Source organism: Bos javanicus, chromosome 11 (assembly GCF_032452875.1).
Source record: "Bos javanicus breed banteng chromosome 11, ARS-OSU_banteng_1.0, whole genome shotgun sequence".
Classification (NCBI taxonomy): Eukaryota; Metazoa; Chordata; class Mammalia; order Artiodactyla; family Bovidae; genus Bos; species Bos javanicus.
The window spans coordinates 44119058-44143052 of NC_083878.1; the positions used below are offsets into that span (position 1 = coordinate 44119058).

General features: G+C 43.3%; 2 protein-coding genes across 4 annotated transcripts in view; one reads left to right on the top strand and one right to left on the bottom strand.

Annotated features, from left to right (window-relative positions):
• Window positions 1-12354: 12354 nt before the first annotated feature.
• SOWAHC (sosondowah ankyrin repeat domain family member C) lies at window positions 12355-15973 on the bottom strand. Its single transcript, XM_061432513.1, has one exon. The coding sequence runs from the start codon at window positions 15091-15093 to the stop codon at window positions 13933-13935; it is 1161 nt and encodes a 386-aa protein (XP_061288497.1). The 5' UTR covers window positions 15094-15973; the 3' UTR covers window positions 12355-13932.
• A 25-nt stretch (window positions 15974-15998) lies between these two features.
• Window positions 15999-23995, top strand: part of SEPTIN10 (septin 10) — a 50409-nt gene continuing 42412 nt past the window's right edge. For 2 of the 3 annotated variants that reach the window (XM_061432507.1, XM_061432508.1), the window contains exon 1: window positions 16016-16238. In XM_061432507.1, coding sequence (XP_061288491.1) covers window positions 16212-16238 — 27 coding nt within the window. In that variant the 5' untranslated portion in view covers window positions 16016-16211. Of the gene's footprint in view, window positions 16239-23995 lie in introns of all 3 variants that reach the window. The other variant, XM_061432509.1, reaches the window with a different exon arrangement.

The window sequence follows — 23995 nt, forward strand, 5'->3', positions numbered from 1 at the left end:
CTCTCTTCAACATCCTGCACTAGGGGCAGAATTAGCCTCGAATGAAAGGCACATGGTGGTGGTTTAACATTCACCCCTCACCCCATAGCAGCACGTCTCTTAAATACTCCTCTGTTTTGTTCACCTGCTTCATAATTAGCCAAAGGCTTAATTTCAACACTGCCCACATCTGAAGAGTCCTGGGTACAAGCAAGAGGCAGCACAGGGTGTGGGAAGCCAGTGCATGCAGAGGGTCACGTGGTCCAGAGTCAATTATCCTCACTGCCGGGGTGGGGATGGGTAGCAGGAGCCCACCTCCAGGAACACCCCTGATGGTTTGCAGTGGCTTCAGTATGCAGTGGGCAAGAGGGCTGAACACATATATCATAGCCCAGAATGCTGTTAGACTAAGGAAAGCAACTGATTCTGCTAGATACCTCTCCTGAAGACATAAATGCATCCTGTTACCGTCCTGCTCAAGACACTCTCCAGGATCTGTGGGTGACCCCCTTGACTCCCAATCAGAGCAAGATGTCCCAAGCTGCTGCTACATGCTTCTCTCTCACTAACTCTCTGTGTAGCATCCCCAGGGAGGCTTACCACAAAACAATTGTGTATGATAGGCTGAACCATGGCAGTGTTTTCCTCTTAGCCTCAGACCCCTTCCATGCTCCCACAGTCTCCTTTGAACACTTTGACTCTCCCTTCCAGAGCCGGAAGACTAATAGAGGACACCAAGCCCTACCGTGCACAGAGGGCAACCATCATATTTCTGTAGAATTAAATGAGCCCCATGACAACACAGGAGATCATGGTCTGGTCCCTCCCTGGGGCCCTGGTGAGTACCCTATGCTGTCCATACCCCACCTCAGGTTCTCTGGGTCCTCCCTCCCTTGTCCTTTTCTCTCCCCACCCCTAACTTACTAAAGAAGGAATTTTTAGGAGACTGATTTTGTTTCAAAGGTCGTTTTCCAGTTTTTTCCAGGAACCACAACAGATTTCCTGGCCTGGGGATCCAGCAAAGAGACTGAGAACTCCCAGGGAATTTGATTTTGGGGGCTGGTGGGATTTGATTATAGAACTTCCACAGGACTGGGGAAACAGACTCTTGTAGGGCACAAACAAAACCTTGTGTACACCAGTAGACAGGAGAAAAGAGCAGTGTCCTCACAAGAGACTGAGTTAGACTTGCCTGTGACTGTCAAGGAGTCTCCAGTGGAGATGTGGTTCAACAGTTTGGCCTCAGGCCAACAACAGGAAGGGAACACAGCCATACCCATCAAGAGAAAATTGGATTAAAGATTTACTGAGCATGGCCCCGCCCATCAGAACAAGATCTGGTTTCCCCCATAGTCAGTCTCTCCCATCAGGAAGCTTCCATAAGCCTCTTATTCTTATTCATCAGAGGGTAGACAGAATGAAAACCATAATCACAGAAAACTAACCAAACTGATCACATGGACCACAGACTTGTCTAACTCAATGAAACTATGAGCCATGCCGTGTAGGGCCACCCAAGACGAACAGGTCATGGTGGAGAGTTTTGACAAAAAGTGGTCCACTGGAGAAAGGAATGGAAAACCATTTCAGTATTCTTGCCTTGAGAACCCCATGAACAATATGAAAAAGGCAAAAAGATAGGACACTGAAAGATGATCTCTCCAGGCTGGTAGGTGTCCATTATGCTACTGCAGAAGAGTGGAGAAATAAATCCAGAGAGAATGAAGAGATGGAGCCAAAGCAAAAACAACACCCAGTTGTGGATGTGATTGGTGATGAAAGTAAAGTCCAATGCTGTAAAGAACAATATGGCATAGGAACCTGGAATGTTAGGTCCATGAATCAAGGAAATTGAAGTGGTTAAACAGGAGATGGCAAGAGTAAACATAGACATTTTAGGAATCAGTGAACTAAAATGGACTGGAATGGGGGAATTTAACTCAGATGACCATTATATCTACTACTGTGGGCAAGATTCCCTTAGAAGAAATAGAGTAGCCCTCATAGTCAACAAAAGAATCCTAAATGCAGTACTTGGGTGCAATCTTAAAGTCGACAGAATGATCTCTGTTCATTTCCAAGGCAAACCATTCAGTATCACAATAATCCAAGTCTATGCCCCAAGCAGTAATGCTGAAGAAGCTGAAGTTGAATGGTTCTATGAGGACCTACAAGACCTTCTAGAATTAACACCAAAAAAGATGTACTTTTCATCACAGGAGACTGGAATGCAAAAGTCGGAAGTAAAGAGATACCTGGAGTAACAGGCAAGTTTGGTCTTGAAGTACAAAATGAAGCAGGGCAAAGGCTAACAGAGTTTTGCCAAAAGAACGCACTGGTCATAGCAAACATCCTCTTCCAACAACACAAGAGACGACTCTATACGTGGACATCACCAGATGGTCAATACTGAAATCAGATTGATTATATTACCATCAGCAAAAACAAGACTGGGAGCTGACTGTGGCTCAGATCATGAACTCCTTTATGCAAAATTCAGACTTAAATTGAAGAAAGTAGGGAAAACCACTAGACCATTCAGGTATGAGCTATATCAAATCCCTTACCATTATACAGTGGAAGTGACAAATAGATTCAAGGGATTAGATCTGACAGACAGAGTGCCTGAAGAACTATGGACAGAGGTTCCTGACATTGTACAGGAGGCAGTGATCAAGACCATCCCTAAGAAAAAGAAATGCAAAAAGGCAAAATAGTTGTCTGAGGAGGCCTTACAAATAGCTGAGGGAAGAAGAGAAGCTAAAGGCAAAGGAGAAAAGGAAAAATACCCATCTGAATGCAGAGTTCCAAAGAATAGCAAGAAGAGATTAGAAAGCTTTCCTCAGTGATCAATGCAAAGAAATAGAGGGAAAGAACAGAATGGGGAAGACTAGAGATCTTTTCAAGAAAATTAGAGATACCAAGGGAACATTTCATGCAAAGATGGGCAAAATAAAGGACAAAAATGGTATGGACATAACAGAAGATGTTAAGAAGAGTTGGCAAGAATAAATAGGAGAATGATACAAAAAAGATCTTCATGACCCAGATAACCACGATGGTGTGACCCCTCACCTAGAGCCAGACATCCTGGAATGCAACGTCAAGTGGGCCTTAGGAAGCATCACTACGAACAAAGCTGGTGGAGGTGATGGAATTCCAGTTGAGCTATTTCAAATCCTAAAAGATGATGCTGTGAAAGTGCTGCACTCAATATGTCAGTAAATTTTGAAAACTCAGCAGCGGCCACAGGACAGGAAAAGGTCAGTTTTCATTCCAATCGCAAAGAAAGGCAATGCCAAAGAATGTTCAAACTACTGCACAATTGCACTCATCTCAAATGCTAGTAAAGTCATGGTCAAAATTCTCCAAGCCAGGCTTCAACAATATGTGAACCGTGAATTTCCAGATGTTCAAGCTGGATTTAGAAAAGGCAGAGGAACCAGAGATCAAATTGCCAACATCTGCTGGATCATCAAAAAAGCAAGAGAGTTCCAGAAAAGCATCTACTTCTGCTTTATTGACTACAACAAAGCCTTTGACTGTGTAGATCACAACGAACTATGGAAAATTCTGAAAGAGATAGGAATACCAGACCACCAGACTTGCCTCCTGAGAAATCTGTATGCAGGTCAAGAAGCAACAGTTAGAACCGCACATGAAACAACAGATTGGTTCCAAATTGGGAAAGGAATACGTCAAGGCTGTATATTGTCATCCTGCTTATTTAACTTAAATGCAGAGTACATCATGAGAAATGCTGGGCTGGATGAAGCACAAACTGGAATTAAGCTTGCTGGGAGTAGTATCAGTAACCTCAGATATGCAGATGACACCATCCTTATGGCAGAAAGAGTAGAACTAAAGAGCCTCTTGATGAAAATGAAAGAGGAGAATGAAAAAGCTAACTAAAAACTCAACATTCAAAAAACTAAGATCATGGTATCCAGTCCCATCACTTCATGGCAAATAGATGGGGAAACAATGGGAACAGGGAGAGACTTTATTTTGGGGGGCTCCAAAATCACTGCAGATGGTGACTGCAGTCTTGAAATTAAAAGATGCTTGCTCCTTGGAAGAAAAGCTATGAAGAAAAGACAGAATATTAAAAAGCAGAGACATTGCTGACAAAGGTCTGTATAGCCAAAGCTATGATTTTTCCAGTGGTCATGTATGGGTGTGAGACTTGGACTGTAAAAAAGCTAAGAACTGAAGAATTAATGCTTTTGAACTGTGGTGTTGAAGACTCTTGAGAATCCCTTGGACTGCAAGGAGATCCAACCAGTCATTCTAAAGGAAATCAGTCCTGAATATTCATTGGAAGGACTGATGCTGAAGCTGACACTCCAATACTTGGCCACCTTATGGGGAAAACTAACACATTGGAAAAGACCCTGATTCTAGGAAAGATTGAAGGCAGAAGGGGACGACAGAGGATGAGATGGTTGGATGGCATCACTGACTCAATGGACATGAGTTTGAGCAAGGTCTGGGAGTTGGTGATGGACAGGGAAGCCTGGCTTGCTGCAGTCCATGGGGTTGCAAAGTCAGACATGACCAAGCGACTGAACTGAACTGAACTGAACTCCCAGGTTTTTCATAGAGGAATGCAGTGTTTTCTAGTGGTCATTATGGTTTCACATGTTCCCTCTCCTGGAAGGAACATTTCAAGGAACAGGCATTGGGTAAAACCTTGGGGAAGATAATCAAGGGGGTGGCTTTTTGGAACTACATCACTGCAGGCACACACGAGGCTCATCACCTAGCAGCTCTCCTGCAGTGCTGCTCAGCATAGGTCTGAGAAAAGAAGAGCTCAAGTTGTATCCTCTTCTTAGGGATCCAAAATTTGTGTGCAAAGTAAAGATGGTGGGGGACCAGGTGTCCAGAAGAGCCCTTTGTTCCTCAGTCTTCACGTTCAGGATGAATGGGCAAGATGAAGGCATGAGCTTAAGAACAGATAGATGGCCAGAAACCCGCAGCTCCAAGAGCTAGGGGCACACAAGGCCCAGGCAAGCAGCAGAAAACTGTCAGACTTGTCAGGGTTGGGGACAGAGGCAGGGACGAGGCAGCGACCGGAAAGTGACACCACTGCCTGCATAGCTCAGAGAAGAGTGCCAGACTTGGAAGGAGCCTAGTGCTGGCGACTAGTGGCCCAAGGTGAGGGCGGAGAGCAGTGGGCCATGGTCAGGAGGCTGTGGAAACCCTGGAGGCCGGCACGCACAGGGGCTCGCAGGCTGGAAGCCCAGCACCAGCTTTCCTTTGCTTCTTCAGTATCTGCATTAGGTATAATCCAGTAAAATGTGGATAAAGCATTTTAAGTCAAGGAGAGAGGCCAGCCTGAATTAAGGAAAAGTCAAATACCCAAAAGTATAGAAGGAAGCGTTAGCTGGAATTCTGATGGGGATGCAAATGGAGGAGAAATTAGTAGTTTTTACTTTTCACCCTATCTGCTTCAAGCTACCCATGAGCATACATTTTTTTAAAATACAAAAATAGTAAATAAAACTAGGCATTTTTGTTCATTTGAAGTTCATGCATAATTAATTGGGTATCAAAATTGTAGCAAGTGACTCGTTGGTTTTTTAAGAGAAATTGCAAACAATGGAGCAAATATCTTTTGAAATTCTGTTCTTAACTCACCCATCACCCTTTGTAGTGGAGCAAAGGTAAGCTTCTGCATATTCTGAAATGAGATTCCAAAATTCATAATTCAGTTCAGTTCAGTCACTCAGTCGTTTCCGACTCTGCGACCCCATGAATGCCAGCACGCCAGGCCTCCCTGTCCATCACCAACTCCTGGAGTTCACTCAAACTCATGTCCATCGAGTCAGTGATGCCATCGAGCCATCTCATCCTCTGTCGTCCCCTTCTCCTCCTGTCCCCAATCCCTCCCAGCATCAGGGTCTTTTCCAATGAGTCAACTCTTCGCATGAGGTGGCCAAAGTATTGGAGTTTCAGCTTTAGCATCAGTCGTGAGTTATAATTTTACTGTAAGGAAAGTGAATGCCGAGCTGCTGGTTTTCCTCCAGGTCCACCTGGAATCCCAGGACTACAAAGGACGGGAACCTTCAAGTAAAGCTCAAGTGCTCAGACAACTGGGTGGAGGTTGTGGCCGGAGGAGAAATATGACCACACCCTACACAGTGGAGCAACCCCAGCATCTGAGCTAAGGAGATGCCCTTTTCCAGCCCAGATGAATCCTATCCTAGGTGAGATGAAGAAAACCAAGCATCTAAAAGTCCAGTTCTATTCTTATTCCTGTGCAGGAATGGTATTAGGTGTACAAGTCAAGTCTGTCTCACCCACTAGTACTTATTGGTGATCTGTCGGGTCTCTTCCTCCACAGGGACTGTACACACTCTGCACCACTGGGTGTAGTCCTGCCTCTGTGCTCCCAGAGAAGTGGCACAGCTAGTGGTTGCTGCGCGGCCTGGGGGCCCAGCTGCTGGAGTTCAAGGCCAGGTTCTGCTGCCAACTCGCTTCGAGAACTTGGGCGAGTAGCCAGTTTCTGCCACTGACTGCTCATCAACAAATCAGAGATGCCAGAGTTGAGTGGGGGAGGGAGGTGGGAGAATTAAACAGCTTACTTTTTATAATGTGCTTAAAACCTTGCCTGGTTTACACAGTCATCCTCCTAGCAGAATGAATGGCTTTTACGCAAAGAACACCCTCAGCCAGGAGTCTGGAGAAGGCAGTGGCACCCCACTCCAGTACTCTTGCCTGGAAAATCCCATGGATGGAGGAGCCTGGTGGGCTGCAGTCCATGGCGTCGCTAAGAGTTGGACACGACTGAGCGACTTCACTTTCACTTTTCACTTTCATGCATTGGAGAAGGAAATGGCAACCTACTCCAGTGCTCTTGCCTGGAGAGTCCCAGGGACGGGGGAACCTGGTGGGCTGCCGTCTATGGGGTCGCACAGAGTCGGACAAGACTGAAGTGGCTTAGCAGCAGCCAGGAGTCACTCCCCTCTGTGCAAGTTGAGCTGCTAACTGCAACCAAGTGAGCCTTGTGAACATAAGCTCATCACAGACTGAATGTTTGTGTCCCCCAGAATTCATGCTGAAAGCCAAACTCCAAGGTGACACTGTGAGGAGGTGGGATCTTTTGGAAGGCTTCATCTCATGATGGGATTAGTGCCCTTGCCAGAGACCCTGTGCCAAGGCACCAGAGGGACATGCGGAGCACACGGCTGCCAGTAACCAGGAAGCAGGCCCTCACTGGACACCAAGATGCCGAGGTCTTGATCTTGCACTGCCAGCCTCCATAACCGTGAGAAACGAGCTTCTGTTGTTTAAAAGCCACCTAATCTATGGGATGCTCTTTCATCAGCCCAAACAGACTAAGACAAACATGATCCCATTCATCAATGTTGGAGGGACTTCTCCGGTGGTCCAGTGGTTGGGAATCCACTTTCCAAGGTGGAGGACGCAGATTTGATCCCTGGTCAGGAAACTAAGATTACACATGCTTTGGGGCAACTAAGCCAAAGCATCACAACTAGAGACCCTGAGCATTGCAAACTAAGACCCAGTGCAGCCAAAAATGAGTAAATGTTAAAAAAAAAAAAAAAACAAAAAAACACTAGACACTTCTGGACAAATCTCAAGGATTCTCAATTATATTTCTAGAATATTTAGCTCAACATTTCTTAGCGACCCAGAATATTCTAACAGGCACTTCCAGGTTCTTTGATAGAACAGCATATAACATTTGTTTTAAAAAACACAAAACATATATGTAACTTCATTCTAACCCAGCCAAATTTGGGCTGAAGCTTTGGTCAGTGAGTGGTCTAGAGCAAGGTTTCTCAACACAGCATCAATCACAGGGGTGCTTTAAAATGATGTTTCACCTTTTCTGGTCCTCATGTAGCCCCTGACCAGTTATTTGCAAAGGCTGAGTGTTCTACCTCATGGGACAGATTCAGTTCAGTTCAGTCACTCGGTTGTGTCCAACTCTTTGCTTAAAATGATTATTAGAAAGCTCTCTAAGCTGAACTAAACTTCATCTCCCTGTTCTCTTGCTTTTGTGGCTTCACAGGACAAGTAGTCATTTGTATGCATGATAATACTTAGACTATTTAAAGCCATTTAAAGCAGATTCTCCTAGGGATTAGGTACTTGAATAAACTTGTAAGTAAAACTTCTTATAATCAAATTTACTGTTGAAAATCTCTTAAATTGCTTACAAAGTAAAATCCTGATAAAGCCGATTCCACCTCCAGGATGGAAATAGGTTGTTCTTTGGGCTGGGCTACAGATGGAGTGCTTGGCTGGCAGTGCAGTTCACTGTAGGAAAAATTCTTACCTTTATTCAATTGGAATGAAAGCATATTATTGAAATTATCCATGTAATGCAACATTATGAAAAATTTCCTTAGCGTTTCAACATGCCAGGCCTCGTGCCAGGGGGGGGCACTTGTCACACATTCCCCAATAAATATGAAAAAGGGGTTAGTTGCTCAGTCGTGTCCGACTCTTTGCGATCCCATGGACGTAGTTCACCAGGTTCCTCTGTCCATGGAATTCTCCAGGCAAGAATACTGGAATGAGTTGCCATTTCCTCCTCCAGGGGATCTTCCCGACCCAGAGATCAAACCCAGGTCTCCTGCATTGCAGGCAGATTTTTCATCCTCTGAGCCATCACGGGAAGCATAAATATGGAAAAGTGGACACTTTATTAACTGAATGGGGAAGCCCCTTCCTGGGACAAAACTGACATTTAAAGAGAAGATTAAGGAGAAAAAAGTTTGGTAACATGAAAACAATATTCTTCACTGGAAAAAAAATCAATAATGATGCAAACAACTGCTGCCATATCTTGAAAAACAGATATGGTTTTTCAAGAACCCTTGGTTCACAAAGGGTCATTTTCTAGCCCTTAAATTGTAACTATGTGACTCATCACTTAAGGAACAATGGATTCCAGCAAATTCCCAGAGTACTTTCAGGATTAACTTAAAAGAAACTAAATATTAATAATACCATGTATTTAGCAAAATAAAAAATATCTTTCACTAGGAAAAATTACAGATATGTTCACATGAACTCATCAATGAGCCCTTTTAAGATACACACTTCTAAGGAAAGAAGTTATTCTAGAAACAGAAACCTTGTTTTATGCATTGTCACAAAACATCAGCAACAACACTAAGTCCCAGCAGCAACAGTAGCAGGATCTTCCTACAGGGAGGGATGAGGAAGTTGACAGCAAGGATTCCTTGTTTATGTCAAGGATTCACTTTGTATCTGCTGAACTTCATCAAAACAAAGATCAAGGGCAACCTTGATGAGGAAATTAATTAATTAATGTCCAATGTTTGATGGATATTGAAGAGAATGGAAAAAGGCATTCCCTTCTTTCTTAAGCTTCTGACTGGGCATGAAGGGTTTATGGTAGCTGGTTTGTGCAAGAGTCATAGTTTTTTTTTTAAATTAATTTTTGAGTATAATTGATTTACAATGTTGTGTTAGTTTCAGGTGTACCCCAAAGTGATTCAGTTATACATACACATGTATCCCGTTTTTTAGATTTTTTTCCCCATATGGGCCATTGCAGAGCACTGAGTAGAGTTCCCTGTGCTATAGAGTAGGTTCTTATTATCTGTTTTATATATAGTAGCGTGTTTATGTCAATCAATCCCAATCTCCCAATTTATTTTTCCCCTTTTCCCCTTTGGTAACCATAAATTTGTTTTCTACATCTGTCTCTGTTTTGTAAATAGGCCCATCTGTACCACTTTAAAGATTCCACATACAAGTGATAGCATATATTTATCTTTCTCTGAATTACTTCATTCAGTATGATAATCTCCAGGTCCGACCATGTTGCTGTAAATGGCATTATTTCACTCTTTCAATGGCTGAGTAATATCCCATTGCATATATGTACCATATCCTCTTCATCCATTCCTCTGTCAATGGACATTTATGTTGCTTCCATGTCCTGGCTATTGTAAACAGTGCTGCTATGAACATTGGAGTGCATTATCCTTTCAAACCATGTTCTTCTCTGGATATGTGCCCAGTGGTGGGATTGTAGGATCATATGGTAGCTCTATTTTTAAATTTTTTATGGAACCTCCATCCTGGCTGTACCAAGTTACATTGCCACCAGCAGTGTATGAGGGCTTCCTTTTCTCCACACGCTTTCCAGTATTTGCTTGTGGATTTTTTGATGATGGCCATTCTACTGGTATGAGGTGATACCTCATTGTGGGTTTGATTTACATTTCTCTCATAATTAATGACAGTGAGCATCTTTTCATATACTTTTTGGCCATCTGTATGTCTTCTTTGGAGAAATGCCTCTTTAGATCTTCCACCCATTTTTTATTGTTTTATATATATGTGTTATATATATATTGAGCTGGCATGAGCCATATGTATGTTTTAGAAACTAATCCCTGTTGGTCCCTTTGTTTGCATTTTTTAAGGTAAAGGTATGACCCTCTCCTCTAGCTGAATCCTCCACCACTCATGCCCAACCAGAGCACTTTGGCCAAAACTTAGCAATTCAAAGTGCAGAAAAGATAATGCTGTGGAAGAGCGCTGAGTCTTGAGGTCCTCTTGCCATTGCTTTGTGCTGAACAGCACCAACTTTCATCCCCCCACCTGTAATTAGGGATATATGGCCAGTGACTTAAGGGATAGAAAAAGGACAGATGGAAACTTAAACAAGCACTGTATGAAATGTAAAACCCCATAAAATTATAAAAGGTAAAAGACTACAGCGATTTAGACAATTCAGAGGGAAAATCTAATGTGAATCTTTTATTCTGACAAAACATACTTCATAGATTTTACTTTCTGAACTCCCAAAGTTTCACTTATTTGAAAAATAAGAGACACGGCCTTCTGGATGCCAAGATTTCAGACATGAATAAAATAGCACCATATGTTCAGGTTGTATAAGCTAGCTGCACTTCATATACCATAACAGTGAAGGGAGCTGTGACAGACTCACCAGTCTCCACTGCACCTGGAAGAAACACATGGACATGCCTGGATTTTCTAACCAGTTTTATATCGACAACCTCTGAGTAACTGACACACATATTTCCATTAATGGCAGGCATAACTCCACAGATACCAAACTACATAAATCACTTGCTTTTCATAAGCTGGAAAATTCAAAAAAAAAAAATTGGAAATTAAAAAAAAAAAAAAGAGGAACAGAGTTAAGTAGCTGAAAATGCTGTACTTACTGCACGCAAGTACCTCATGACAAGGAATGCTAGAAATTGTTCCCCTAGGAATGATTTTTGAAACTTTAAAGTACATTTTATCAGAAAAGCAAATTAGGAATTGATTCAGTTTCTAAAGATCTAGCAAATTATAGATTTTATGCAATTAAGTACTAACAACAACCGTGGAAAATTGCATGGACAGAGGAGCCTGGCAGGCAACAGTCCATGGGGTTGTAAGAGTCAGACATGCCTGAGTGACTACACCAACCATACACATTTAAGAGATTAACACTGTTCAGGAGAACGTAGAGGTGGTTCTGCAGTGTTTTTATGTCTCACTTCAGCTTCACACGTCTGTAAGCCTAAGACTTGGTGACAAATTACAACTTATCCTGTACTAGATAGGAACCTATTTTTAATTTATACAAAATTAGGTTGTTTTTCACCTAAATGTATGGATAAAAGTGCTTCTCAAATGTACATAGCCCACTTCTGTAATCCTAAAACAAAACTAAAAGCACAGGAATGGACAATACTTTGTTTTATATGAATACTTTTCATTAGCCTTTAAACAAATTCAACTACTATCTAGGGAGGTGTGACCAATTTGTTACAAATTTCTATAATTTGGGAAATTAAAGATTTAAGAACTCTCTAAACACTGCAGTTGTGTGCAATTCGTGTATTGGTTCATTCACTCTGCAAGCTGTGAACTCACTCTGTCATCTCCGTAGGCTGCAAAATGCATGTTTCAGGAACTGTCTTTTTCTTCTTACAAGGAAAAGACCAAGGGAGAAGAAGTTTTTGGAATTAGATCTCTCTCAAATTGCTTTGAATCCTGTTACAAGTGAATTTAATATGTTTCTGAATTAAATTTAACAATAATTGTAAAGACATTCACCCTAGTATATTTGAATGAAACGTAATTAAGTACACTTGAGTCTTTAATTGCAATGACTGATATTTTTCACTTATATACAAAAGGATTCAATAGCCAGCAGCATTTAAATATAGAAAATGTCCCATCTATTATCTTTCCCTTTTTTATAAAGTGCTATTTTTAACTGGGTAGATTTACTAGCCAGCTTCCCAATACCTTCACTCTATGTCTCTAATAGATTCAAAGAAACATGAAAACTAAAAGGATTTAGTATTTTAAACATTTGCAAAACACTGCTACAAAGTATTGAGATTATGAATGTATTTCATTAGAAAATAAAAAGTGTACCTTATGTGAGAATCATTAAGTTGATTTAATAATTACTTCATAGAAGCATCAGCTAACATTTACATAAATTTTTGCTCATCACCTAAACCAGAAACAGCTTCCGTAGGCAATTCAACTCTAAGCACAAAGAGGATCACATCAAGTAGAACCAACAGTTGTATAAGCCCTGGAACAAAAACTCCTAAAATTCAGACTTTTACAAGAGCAAAACAAGTTTGTGAGAATAAGAACCAGAGGCAATTATTTTCCTAGAAGTACCATAGGTTGTTACAAGTGTTTTCTTAAATAAAAACTTGTGTAGTCATTAAAGTGAAAGTCGCTCAATCGAGTCCGACTCTTTGAGACCCCATGGATTATATAGTCCATGGAATTCTCCAGGCCAGAATACTGGAGTGGGGTAGCCTTTCCCTTCTCCAGGGGTTCTTTCCAACCCAGGGATCAAACCCAGGTCTCTGGCATTGCAGGTGGATTCTTCAATAGTTGTGCCACAAGGGAAGCCCAAGAATACTGGAGGGGGTAACCTATCCCTCCTCCAGTGGATCTTCCCCACCCAGGAACCGAACTGGGGTCTCTTCATTGCAGGTGGATTCTTTACCAACTGAGCTATCAGGGAAGCCCTGTAGTTATTAATAATGTACCTTAATACTGAGTGCAGGGGTATTAGAGATAGTTAAGAGGAAACCACCCAACAGATTAACTCAAAAGTGAATGTTGCCCATATCTTCAGTTCAGTAGTTAAAGCTGAAACAGCTTTTGAAGAGTTGAACACAACTTACAAGTAGGGTACCAACAGAATTCCCAGTTGTATTCATATTATTCCCTAATTAGTATTTGTGCATGTAAACTCTGACCTGGCCATCAGTAGTATCTTAAAGCAAATGCAATTAGTAAAAACAGACGGCGGTGTGTAGTTTTGTTTACACTTACAAATACTACCAGTTCATTACTACTTGCATGTCTTGTTGCTCTTGAAAGAGTGCAAAGTGAAAGTGAGAGTCGCTCATACGTGTCCGACTCTTCGGGACCCCATGGACTATACGGTCCACAGAATTCTCCAGGCCATAATACTGGAGTGGGTAGCCTTTCCCTTCTCCAGGGGGATCTGCCCAACCCAGGGATCGAACCCTGGTCTCCTGAATTGCAGTTGGATCTTGACCAGCTGAGCCACAAAGGGAAGCTCTTGGAAGAGTAACCACTTTTAAAAAGATACTGCAAAGTGCAATATTCCTTACTTTGCATGGCATCCGGCAATGTTTAAATTAAAGGAACCTGCAATCATCAACTCTGCACCGGATTTAGATACATTACTAGTTCTCCAAAACAGCAACTCCAGGGCAGAGAGGCTGCAGGGGGCAGGGGACCGAGGTCAAGGTTGGAGGAATCACTTGGAAAGCCACGGCAGCCACATTGCTGGGGAGACCCCTCGGATTAAGAATGCAGCCTTCAGCGTCTTTTCTGGTCTCACTTTCTTGTCTACATCTAGTATCCTATTCCTGACGGCAAACAAGTCTCAGAACTTTCTAAAAGAAATGATTTTTACCCAAATACATTGGACTTGGGTCTCAATTTGAAAGAGGACGAGTGGCCTTTAAGAGATCGGTCCTCTTCCTCGTCCTCCCCCTCCTCCAGAGGCTGCTCTGGGTCTCTGAAAGAGGGTGTGGTGTGGATGATCTGGGTTCGGAAGCGGATTTTGTTGAGTCTGGGTTTCATCCGCCCACTAGAGCTGCCCGAGGCTTTGCGATTCGGCTCCTTTGCTTTGCCCGCAGTCAATCCCTCGGCCAGGTGGTGGTGATGGTCCCCGCCGTCCTCCAGAGCGTGGGAGAGCCTGCCGGAGATGAGGTGCGAGGGTAGCACCCTCGAGAGCCTCCAGCGCCCTCCCCCGCTGCCCGCCGCGCTCTCGCCTTCGTCCTCGTCCAGGGCGCCCACCAGCGTCCGGATCTCCTCGGCGGTGCTCGGGCTCAGGTACTGCGAGGCCTTCCTGCCGCTGTAATCGCGAACGTCCACATCCGCGTCGTAGGCCCCCACCAGCAGCTTCACCACCTCCACGTGCCCATGCATGGCCGCCAGATGTAGCGCAGTGTAGCCGCCGCTCGTGCGCGCGTTGATGTTCACCGGCAGCCGGTGCTGGCCCGCGAAGCGTACCAGCAGGGCCAGCAGCTCCTGCTGGCCGTGCTTGGCTGCCCAATGCAGGCAGGTAAAGCCGGTGATGAAGTCGCGCTTGGCCAGCAATCCAGGCTCACAGGCCAGCAGCCCCTCCAGGCTGTCCCAGCGGCCGTCGGCGGCCGACAGCATCCACGCGTGCTCCAGCGGATCCAGCGTCAGAGAGCCCGCGCCCTCCTCCTCGGCCGCCGCGCCGTCCGCGCCCCCGGGGCCGCGCCGCAGCTGAGGGGAGCCGCCTGCAGCCGGGTCCCGGGGCGCAGTGCGGCCCGGCCGCGGCGTGGGGGGCGCATCGCCTAGCGGTTCGGGCCGCGCACCTTCCCCCACCAGGCCACCGCGGGGTCGCCTTCCGAGCGGTGCACTCGGGGTGCCTTCCACCGGGTCGAAGGGGTCCGCGCGGTCTCCCGCCGCGTCCTCTGGCTCCTTGGGGCGGGGGCGGACGCTGGCTCGCTGTTCGGGCGATCCGCCCAGGGCGCCCCCAACCGGCTGCTCCATCTCGGCCTGCCGATCCCGAGCCCTGTACTCGGCGGGTCCCTCCATCTCGATAGTGTACCTGGTTGGCTCCGGACCTACGCGGCGGCCGCTCCACAAGTTCCTAGCGCGCCGCAGCCGCGGGACTAACAGCCACCGCCCCCCTGCCTCGCCCGCGGACACGCCCCCGTCGGGGGCCCCACCCACTTCCGGCCTCCCCGGAGGCGGCCTTACTGTTCCCGCGGGCCCCGCCCCACTCCACCCCTCCTCTTTTGGGTCCTCGAACCAGCTGCATTCAGCGCCTTCCCTTGGACACGTCTGGCTCCGCCCACTTCCGGCCCCTACTTTGGCAGCAATGGCCGCTCCCTCCAGAGGACACGCCCTGACACGCCCACTTCCGGCCCCATAGAGCCGCAATCAGTGCTTCAGCCCCGCCCAAAGGTCTGAAGAGCCATGGCTGCTCTTCCCCGCCTCTTTTTCTAACTTAGCAATTGTGCTCCATCCTCTCCCAGGCACTGACTGGTCATTCTCTAAAATAGGGATCCCCAACTTCTGGGATCTAGTGCCTGATGATCTTAAGTGGAGCTGATATTATAATAATAATAGAAAGTGTACAATAAATATGTGTGTATATTTGTGTGTATAATTGTGTATAGATCATTCCGAAACCATCTTCCCCCTCCCCCCATCTGTGAAAATATCTTCCATGAAAGGGTCCCTGGTGCCAAAAAGTTTCGAGACTGCTGCTCTAAAACATCTAGGCACTCCTGTGACAGACCCAATTCGAGGAGGTGTCTGGGAGCCCTGACTCGCAGCCCGCCCAGGGGCCCCCAGCTCAACGGAGGCTGCTGGACCCCTCCTCTCATCTCCCTTCCCCTCCCTTCTGGACTCCCGCTCCCCGTGCCATCCCGCTCAGCCCCACGTCACTGAAGCCACAGGACTCCTCCCCTCAGTTCTCCTCCCCTCCCTACCAGACCCGCCCCGCCCCTCGCGCCATCCCGCTCAGCCCCCCGCGCCATCCCGCTCAGCCCCCCACGTCACTGAGGCCGGGGGACCCCTCCCCTCCGTTCCTCCCTCCTAGGCCCCCGCCCCGCCCCGCTCCATCCCGCCCTCCGCTGCTGGACGCGCGGCTCGGTCGGCCGCAGCCGCCGCCTTGCTGGCCCCTCGCCCGCCCAGTCGCCCGGACCATGGCCTCCGAGGTGGCGCGGCACCTGGTGAGTCCGCCAGCCCTACGCCCTCGGCCAGGGACCCCCGCCCTCCCGGCTGGGCCCGCGATTCCCGCCCGCTCCCTCGGGCGGCGCCTCTCGGCTTCCCGTCTCCCCAGAGTGGAGTGTGAAGCGGGCGGTTTGTGTAACGGTCCCAAACGCGCGGGCGCGGGACTGGTGGCGGGCGCCCCACTGGACTCGGCCTCCCAGGCCTTCACAAGCCTCCCACCTTACCCAGCGTTGACATCTTTGGGATTATAGCCTTTTTTCCCTGCCTTGGAGCCCTTGTCCGTTAAAAGAACGGATGCGACTGATGTGTTCTGTTTTCTGTCCCTCCTCTACACTGGTCTCATTTCAGAGTAAGCCATGGGAGGGCCACAGAGGTGTTCTCGGCCACACCAATCTGTTGCTTGCCCTTTTCACTCATTCTCTTGTGTCCCTGTTGTTTTCCCGACGCTACGCCGTGTGGAAGGACCACTTGTCTTTTTGAAAATTTTAACTTCTGATACTATTCATACCAGCGATCGTAATCCACGTAAACAAAAGCTCTTCTGGGACCTGAGACCAAAAAGTGAGACGTGCTGGTAGCAGTCTCTAGAAATTAAGCTGGTAGGAACCTGGGAGGGTAGATGGGTCCACAATCACACAGCCAGTTTCTCTGACAGAGCCTGGAGGAGGGTCTTTCTCCTGATTCAGCCAGGTCTCTTTCTTCTCTGTCTCATTTTTAGAGAAATCTCGGCTTTCCTCTCTGACCTGCCTTGTTACATTTGTTGTGTTTGTGTACACGTCTTTGTTTCAGAGTGAAGTTTAATCTTCAGAATTAAACATGGGATTTCTTGTCTGTTGCTGTGCTTATTTTGCAGTAATGTTACCTTTAATTAAACTTTTTATTTTAAGTTAACTAAATTCGTGTGCAATTGTGATAAAGAAACAGAATTCCCCAGTAACTTTGCCCAATTTTCATTAATAGTTGTTGTTCAGTCGCTAAGTCGTGTCCAATTCTTTGCGACTCCATGGACTGCAGCGCGCCAGGCTTCCCTGTCCTTCACCATCTTCTGGAGTTTGCTCAAATTCATGTCCATTGAATTTGATGCTATCTTACCATCTCATCCTCTGCTGCCCACTTCTTTTGCCTCTAGTCTTTCCCAGCATCAGGGTCTTTTCCAATGAGTCCGCACTCTTCTTTAATAGTAAAATGTTAGAAAATCATAGGAAAGGCCACTACCAGCACATGGACACTGATTCTGTGGAGACAGAACTTGCCCCCACCACAGGACCCTTCCCGTGCCCTTTTGTAGCCACACCCACTTCATTTCCACTCCACCTCCTCTTTAACCCCTAACTACTATAATTTGTTATTTCTGTAATTTTTCAAGTCTGTTACATAATGAAATCACCTAGAATATAACCTTTTGGGATTGGATGTTTTTCCTTCAGTAGCATTCTCTGAAGGTTCATTCAGGTTGTTCCAAGTATTTGTTTGCTCCTTTTTAATTGAGTAATATTACATGGTATGGATGTAACACACTTTGAAGGACACACCTGCCTTGTTTCCATTGTTGAGCTATTATAAATAAAGCTGCTATAAACTGTATGTTTATACATACAGTTATGTTAACTGTATGTTAACACGTAACATAAGGAAAATGTTGTCTTCAGTTCTCTGGAATTCACATGGCAGTTACTAGTTTCATTAAGAAACTGCCAAACTGTTTCCCAGTTTCTGCATTTTCCATTCCCACCACCAGTGTATGTGAGATTAGTTTCTCCACATCTCACCAGCATTTGGAGTTCCTGGTGTTTTTTTTTAAGACGTTCTGATAGGTATGTAATTATATATTGTGGTTTTAACTTGCATTTTTCTAATGGCTAGTGATGTTAAACATCTTTTCATGTGCTTGTTTGCCATCTGTATATTTTCTTCATTGAATTTCATTTTTTAATGCCCATTTTCTAACTGGATTTTCTTTTTTTACTGCTGATTTTAGACGTTTTTAAAATATGTATTCTAGATACCAATCCTTGATATGTGGTTTGCAAATGTTTTTTCTCTTTTTCATTCTCTTAATATTTTGCAAAGCAAACATATTTAGTTTTGATAAAATCCATTTTATCACCTTTTCCTCTTATGGACTGTACTTTTTTGTCAAGTCTAAGAATCCTTTGCCTAACTCAGAATACCAAAGGTTTTCTCTTATTTTTTTTCCTAAGAGTCTTGTAGTTCATTTTACATTTAAACCCATGACCCATTTTGTTAGTTTTTGTATAAGACTTAGGTCAAGGGTCATTTTTGACTAATGGATGCTCCAACATTCGTTGAAAATTCTATCATATTCTATGGAATTGCTTTTGCACTTTTGTCAGTAACTAGTTGAGCATGTTGTGCGGATCTTTTTCTGGGGTCTCTGTTAACATGCAGTCTTGATTCCTATAACTATATAAATAAATCTTGAAATAAAGTAGACTAATTACTCTCACTTTATTCTTAAATTTCAAAAATTTTTGGCTATTCTAGTTTCCATATCTTTCATTATAAATTTTAGAATAGTCTTGTCTATGTACAAAGAATTTTTCTGGGATTTTGATAGATATTACATTAAGTCTCAATTTAAAGAAAATTGTTATTTCTACCTATGTTGAGTCTTCCAGCTAATGAACATGATGTTTCTGTTCATTTCTTTATATTCTCTCAGATTTCCTTTATCAGATTTATATAGTTTTCAGTACACAAGTCCTGCATTTGTTTTGTTAGATTTACATGTCTTTCATTTTTTATCAGTTACAAATGATACCATATTTTTATTTTCATTGTCCTCATATCATTTTAACACAGAAATACAATTGAGATGTGTATGTTTCTCTTGAGTCCTTTGACCTTGCTGAATTAATTTATTCTAGGAGTAAATTCCTTGGAGTAAATTCTTGTGTGCATAAAAATTATGTCATCTCAACACAGAGACAGTTTTCTTTCTTTCTTTCCAATCTGTATACCTTTTCTCTTCTGCCATATTTGAATAAGCGTGGTGACAGCAGACATTCTTGCCTTACTGTGATGTTGGCGGGAAAGAATTTAGTCCATCATCAGAGCAGCAGGCTGCTGCTGTTCTTTTGTAGATACTCTTTATCAAGTTCAAGAGGGATATTTGTCTGCAGGTTTTTTTGTACTGTCTTTGGTTTTATGTCAGAGTAATATTAGTTTCAGAAAAGAAACTGGGAAGTGTCCCCATCTCTTCTGTTTTCTGGAAGAGATTATGTAAAATTGGTATTCTTTTTTAAATGTTTGGTAGGATTCTTCTGTGAAACCATCTGGGCCTGGAGATGACTTTTTGGAGAGTTTTAAACTTACAGATTTAAATTCCTTAATAGTTACCTGTGTGTTCATGTTATTTCACACTGGGTGAGTTGTGATGGTATGTGGTTTTGCAATCCATTCCTTCCAGATTGTCAAATTTATGTGTATAGACATGTTCATAATATTCTCTTAATCTCCTTTTGCTTTCTTTAGGGTCTATAGTGATAATCCCTGTTTCATTCCTGATACTGGTAAAATTTTCATCTTCTGCCTATCTTTTTTAGTCTTGCTAGAAGTCTGTTAACTTCACTGACCTTTTCAAAGAACTATTTCTGTTTCACCGTTTTTTTTCTGTTATTTTTCTATTTGCAAAAAACTGATCTTTTTATTTCCTTTGCTTGCTTTTGGTTTAGTTTGCTCTTCTTTTTCTAAGTTCTTGAGAGACCTTAGATCACTGACTTGAGACTTTTCCTCCTTTCTAATATACACATAAGGTATTAATGAATTTCCCTTTCAGCAGGGCTTTAGCTGTGTCCCACAGATTTTGGTATGTTTTATTTTCATTTTCATTCCACCTTTATTTTTTAAAAGAGTTCTGTTTTAAAACTCACTTGAAACTCTTCAGGTTTTCAGACTTTTTTTTTTTTTTTCATAGATGAGAACGTTAAGACTCAAAGATATATTGTACAACACAGGGAATATAGCCAATATTTTGTAATAACTGTAAATGGAAAGTAACTTTTTAAAACTGCATTAAGATTCAGGGAGGTTTAGTGGATACTCAAGGGGTCACAGCTAATGATGATGAGATATGCTTTGGCCAGATTGTGTCTGGCATGATCTCCAGCATGTCGTCTATTAGTCAGTTCAGTCGCACAGTCCTGTTCGACTCTTTGTGACCCCATGGACTGCAGCACGGCAGGCTTTCCTGTCCATCACCAACTCCCAGACCTTGCTCAAACTCATGTCCATAAAGTCAATGATGCCATCCAGCTATCTTATCCTCTGTTGTCCCCTTTTCCTCCCAACTTCAGTCTTTCCCAGCATCAGGGTCTTTTCCAACGAGTCAGTTCTTCTCATCAGGTAACCAAAGTACTGGAGTCTCAGCTTCAGCATCAGTCCTTCCAATGAACATTCAGGATTGATTTCCTTTAGGATGGACTGGTTGGTTCTCCTTGCAGTCCAAGGGACTCTCAAGAGTCTTTTCCAATACCACAGTTCAAAAGCATCTATGCTTCGGTGCTCGGCTCTCTTTATAGTTCAACGCTTACATCCATACAGGACTACTGGAAAAACCATAGCTTTGACTGGACAGACCTTTGTCGGCAAAGTAATATCTCTGCTTTTTAATATGCTGTCTAGGTTGGTCATAGCTTTTCTTCCAAGGAGCAAGTGTCTTTAAATTTCATGGCTGCAGTCACCATCTGCAGTGATTTTGGAGCCCCCCAAAATAAAATCTCTCACTGTTTCCATTGTTTCCCCATCTATTTCCCATGAAGTGATGGGACCAGATGCCATGATCTTAGTTTTTTGAATGTTGAGTTTTAAGCCAGCTTTTTCACTCTTCTCTTTCACTTTCATCAAGAGCCTCTTTAGTTCTTTGCTTTCTGCCGTAAGGGTGGTGTCATCTGCATATCTGAGGTTATTGACATTTCTCCTGGAAATCTTGATTCCAGCTTGTGCTTCATCCAGCCCTGCATTTCGCATGATGTACTCTGCATGTAAGTTAAATAAGCAGGGTGACAATATACAGCCTTGACATATTCCTTTCCCGATCTGGAAACAGTCCATTGTTCCATGTGCTGTTCTGTTGCTTCTTGACCTGCATACAGATTTCTCAGGAGGCAGGTCAGGTGGTCTGGTATTCCCATCTCTTGAATTTTCCACAGTTTGTTGTGATCCACACAGTCAAAGCCTTTGGCATCATAGTCAGTAAAGCAGAAGTAGATGTTTCTCTGGAAATCTCTTGCTTTTTTGATGATCTAACGGATGTTGGGAACTTGATCTCTGGTTCCTGTGCCTTTTCTAAATCCAGCTTGAACATCTGGAAGTTCAAGGTTCACGTATTGTTGAAGCCTGGCTTGGAGAATTTTGAGCATTACTTTACTAACATGTAAGATGAGTGCAACTGTGTGGTAGTTTGAACATTCTTTGGCATTGCCTTTCTTAGGGACTGGAATGAAAACTGACCTTTTCCAGTCCTGTGGCCACTGCTGAGTTTTCCAAATTTGCTGGCATATTGAGTGCAGTACTTTCACAGCATTATCTTTTAGGATTTGAAATAGCTCAACTGGAATTCCATCACCTCCACTAGCTTTGTTTGCAGTGATGCTTTTTAAGGCCCACTTGACTTCCCAGACTTCACATTTCAGGATGTCTGGCTCTCGGTGAGTGATCACACCATCGTGGTTATCTTGGTCATGAAGATCTTTTTTATATAGGTCTTCTGTGTATTCTTGCCACCTCTTCTTAATATCTTCTGCTTCTGTTAGGTCTACACCATTTCTGTCCTTTATTGTGCCCATCTTTGCATGAAATGTTTCCTTGGTATCTCTGATTTTCTTGAAGAGATCTCTAATCTCTCCCATTCTGTTGTTTTTCTCTATTTCATTGCATTGATCACTGAAGAAGGCTTTCTTATCTCTCCTTGCTATTCTTTGGAACTCTGCATTCTCCTTTTCTCATTTGCCTTTAGCGTCTCCTTTTCTCAGCTATTTATAAGGCCTTCTCAGACAACCATTTTGCCTTTTTGCATTTCTTTTTCTTGGGGATGGTCTTGATCCCTGTCTCCTGTACAATGTCATGAAGCTCCGTCCATAGTTCTCCAGGCACTCTATCAGATCTAATCCCTTGAATGTATTTGTCACTTCCACTGTATAATCCTAAGGGTTTTGATTTAGGTCTTGCCTGAATGGTCTAGTGGTTTTCCCTACTTTCTTCAATTGAAGTCTGAATTTTGCAGTATTAGTAATTGCTTACGTTTTATGATTCAGGAGAGCTTGACTGTATAGTTATGTACTGCTGATTGTGATAGTGGATCTTGTAATGACACTATCTTTTCCTGTTTCCAGAGAAACACACTCATAATTTTCTGCATCTTCAGACTGCCCTTTTAAATGATATCCAGATCTTTCCATTTCTTGCCTGTTTCATTTCCTGTTTCAGATGCAATACTTCTGAATTCTTGTTTTTTTCAGTTATCATTCAGTGATGACATTTTTTATATCTCAGAAGTTTCCCGCATTTGTTTTACTTTCTCTCTTGAAGTTGTGACTTTTAATTCTCTTTTATGTCCTGGAGTTAATTACTACCTCAGTACCTTGTGTTTCTGATCTGGAGTGACATCCCTTCACTGGCCCAGGTCCTATAGTCATAATAAGATCAAGTTTCCGTCCCATCTCCTCTGAAGCTTTTAACCCATGGCATTCTGTCATTCTGCTTGTTTGACACTAGTCATGTCTTCCTTGCAATACCTAACTTATGTTCTGTATTGTTACTTTTTCCATTAAATTTTAGTGAGTTGCATTGCCCCTTACCCCTTCAGTTAAATGATCTTTCCCTGGTGGCTCAGAGGTTAAAGTGTCTGCTTGCAATGCAGGAGACCTGGGTTCGATCCCTGGGTTGGGAAGATCCCCTGCAGAAGGAAATGGCAACCCACTCCAGTGTTCTTGCCTGGAGAATCCCAGGGATGGAGGGGCCTGGTGGGCTACAGTTCACTGGGTCGCAAAGAGTCTGACACAATTGAGCGACTTTACTTACTTAGGAAACACAGCTTGTAATATTCTTTGTATCCTCCATAACCATGATCATTTTTGAGTCATTTTATTCTTGTTGATTGTTATACATATTAGTTATAAATTCTTACAGGCAGAGCTGTTAGTCTACATTTATGTTTTAACAAGGCTCCTCCTTCTTCCAAGCCTTTGAGCTTTTCCCAGGCTGACTTTGCTCCTGACATTGTTCCAAACTGTTAACTGTTTTATTTACCTATTTATTTTGGTGTGTGGGAAAGGAGGAAGAAGGTGTTTTAAATTTTCATATTTTACTGCAGAATATATTTCTTCTTCTCAAGAATACTTACTGGCCTTTTATTTTTAACCATACTAAATTCAATTTTCTCTGCTGAAGATTTTAAGTATTCTTAATATAAAATACCTGATTCTCAAAGCTTTTCACTGAGAACTTTAATTTTTACACTTTCTTTTGATCATATCTGGGAGGAAGTTTTATTTAGATGATGCTTTAAAATTTTAACACCCTTTATGTTTTGAAGATCACAGAAAATAAGAAGCTCATAGGCTCAAACATAACCACGAGATTGAAAGCTATGATTTTAAATACCTTTAAGACCAATTATGATTTAGCATCCTTACAATTTTTTATTACTTTTAGTAAATAAGCATATTTTGCTTGAGCATTTTTCCTGTTTTTGAATTTTTTTATTTGGCAATTCCATTTATTTGAAATTAACTAC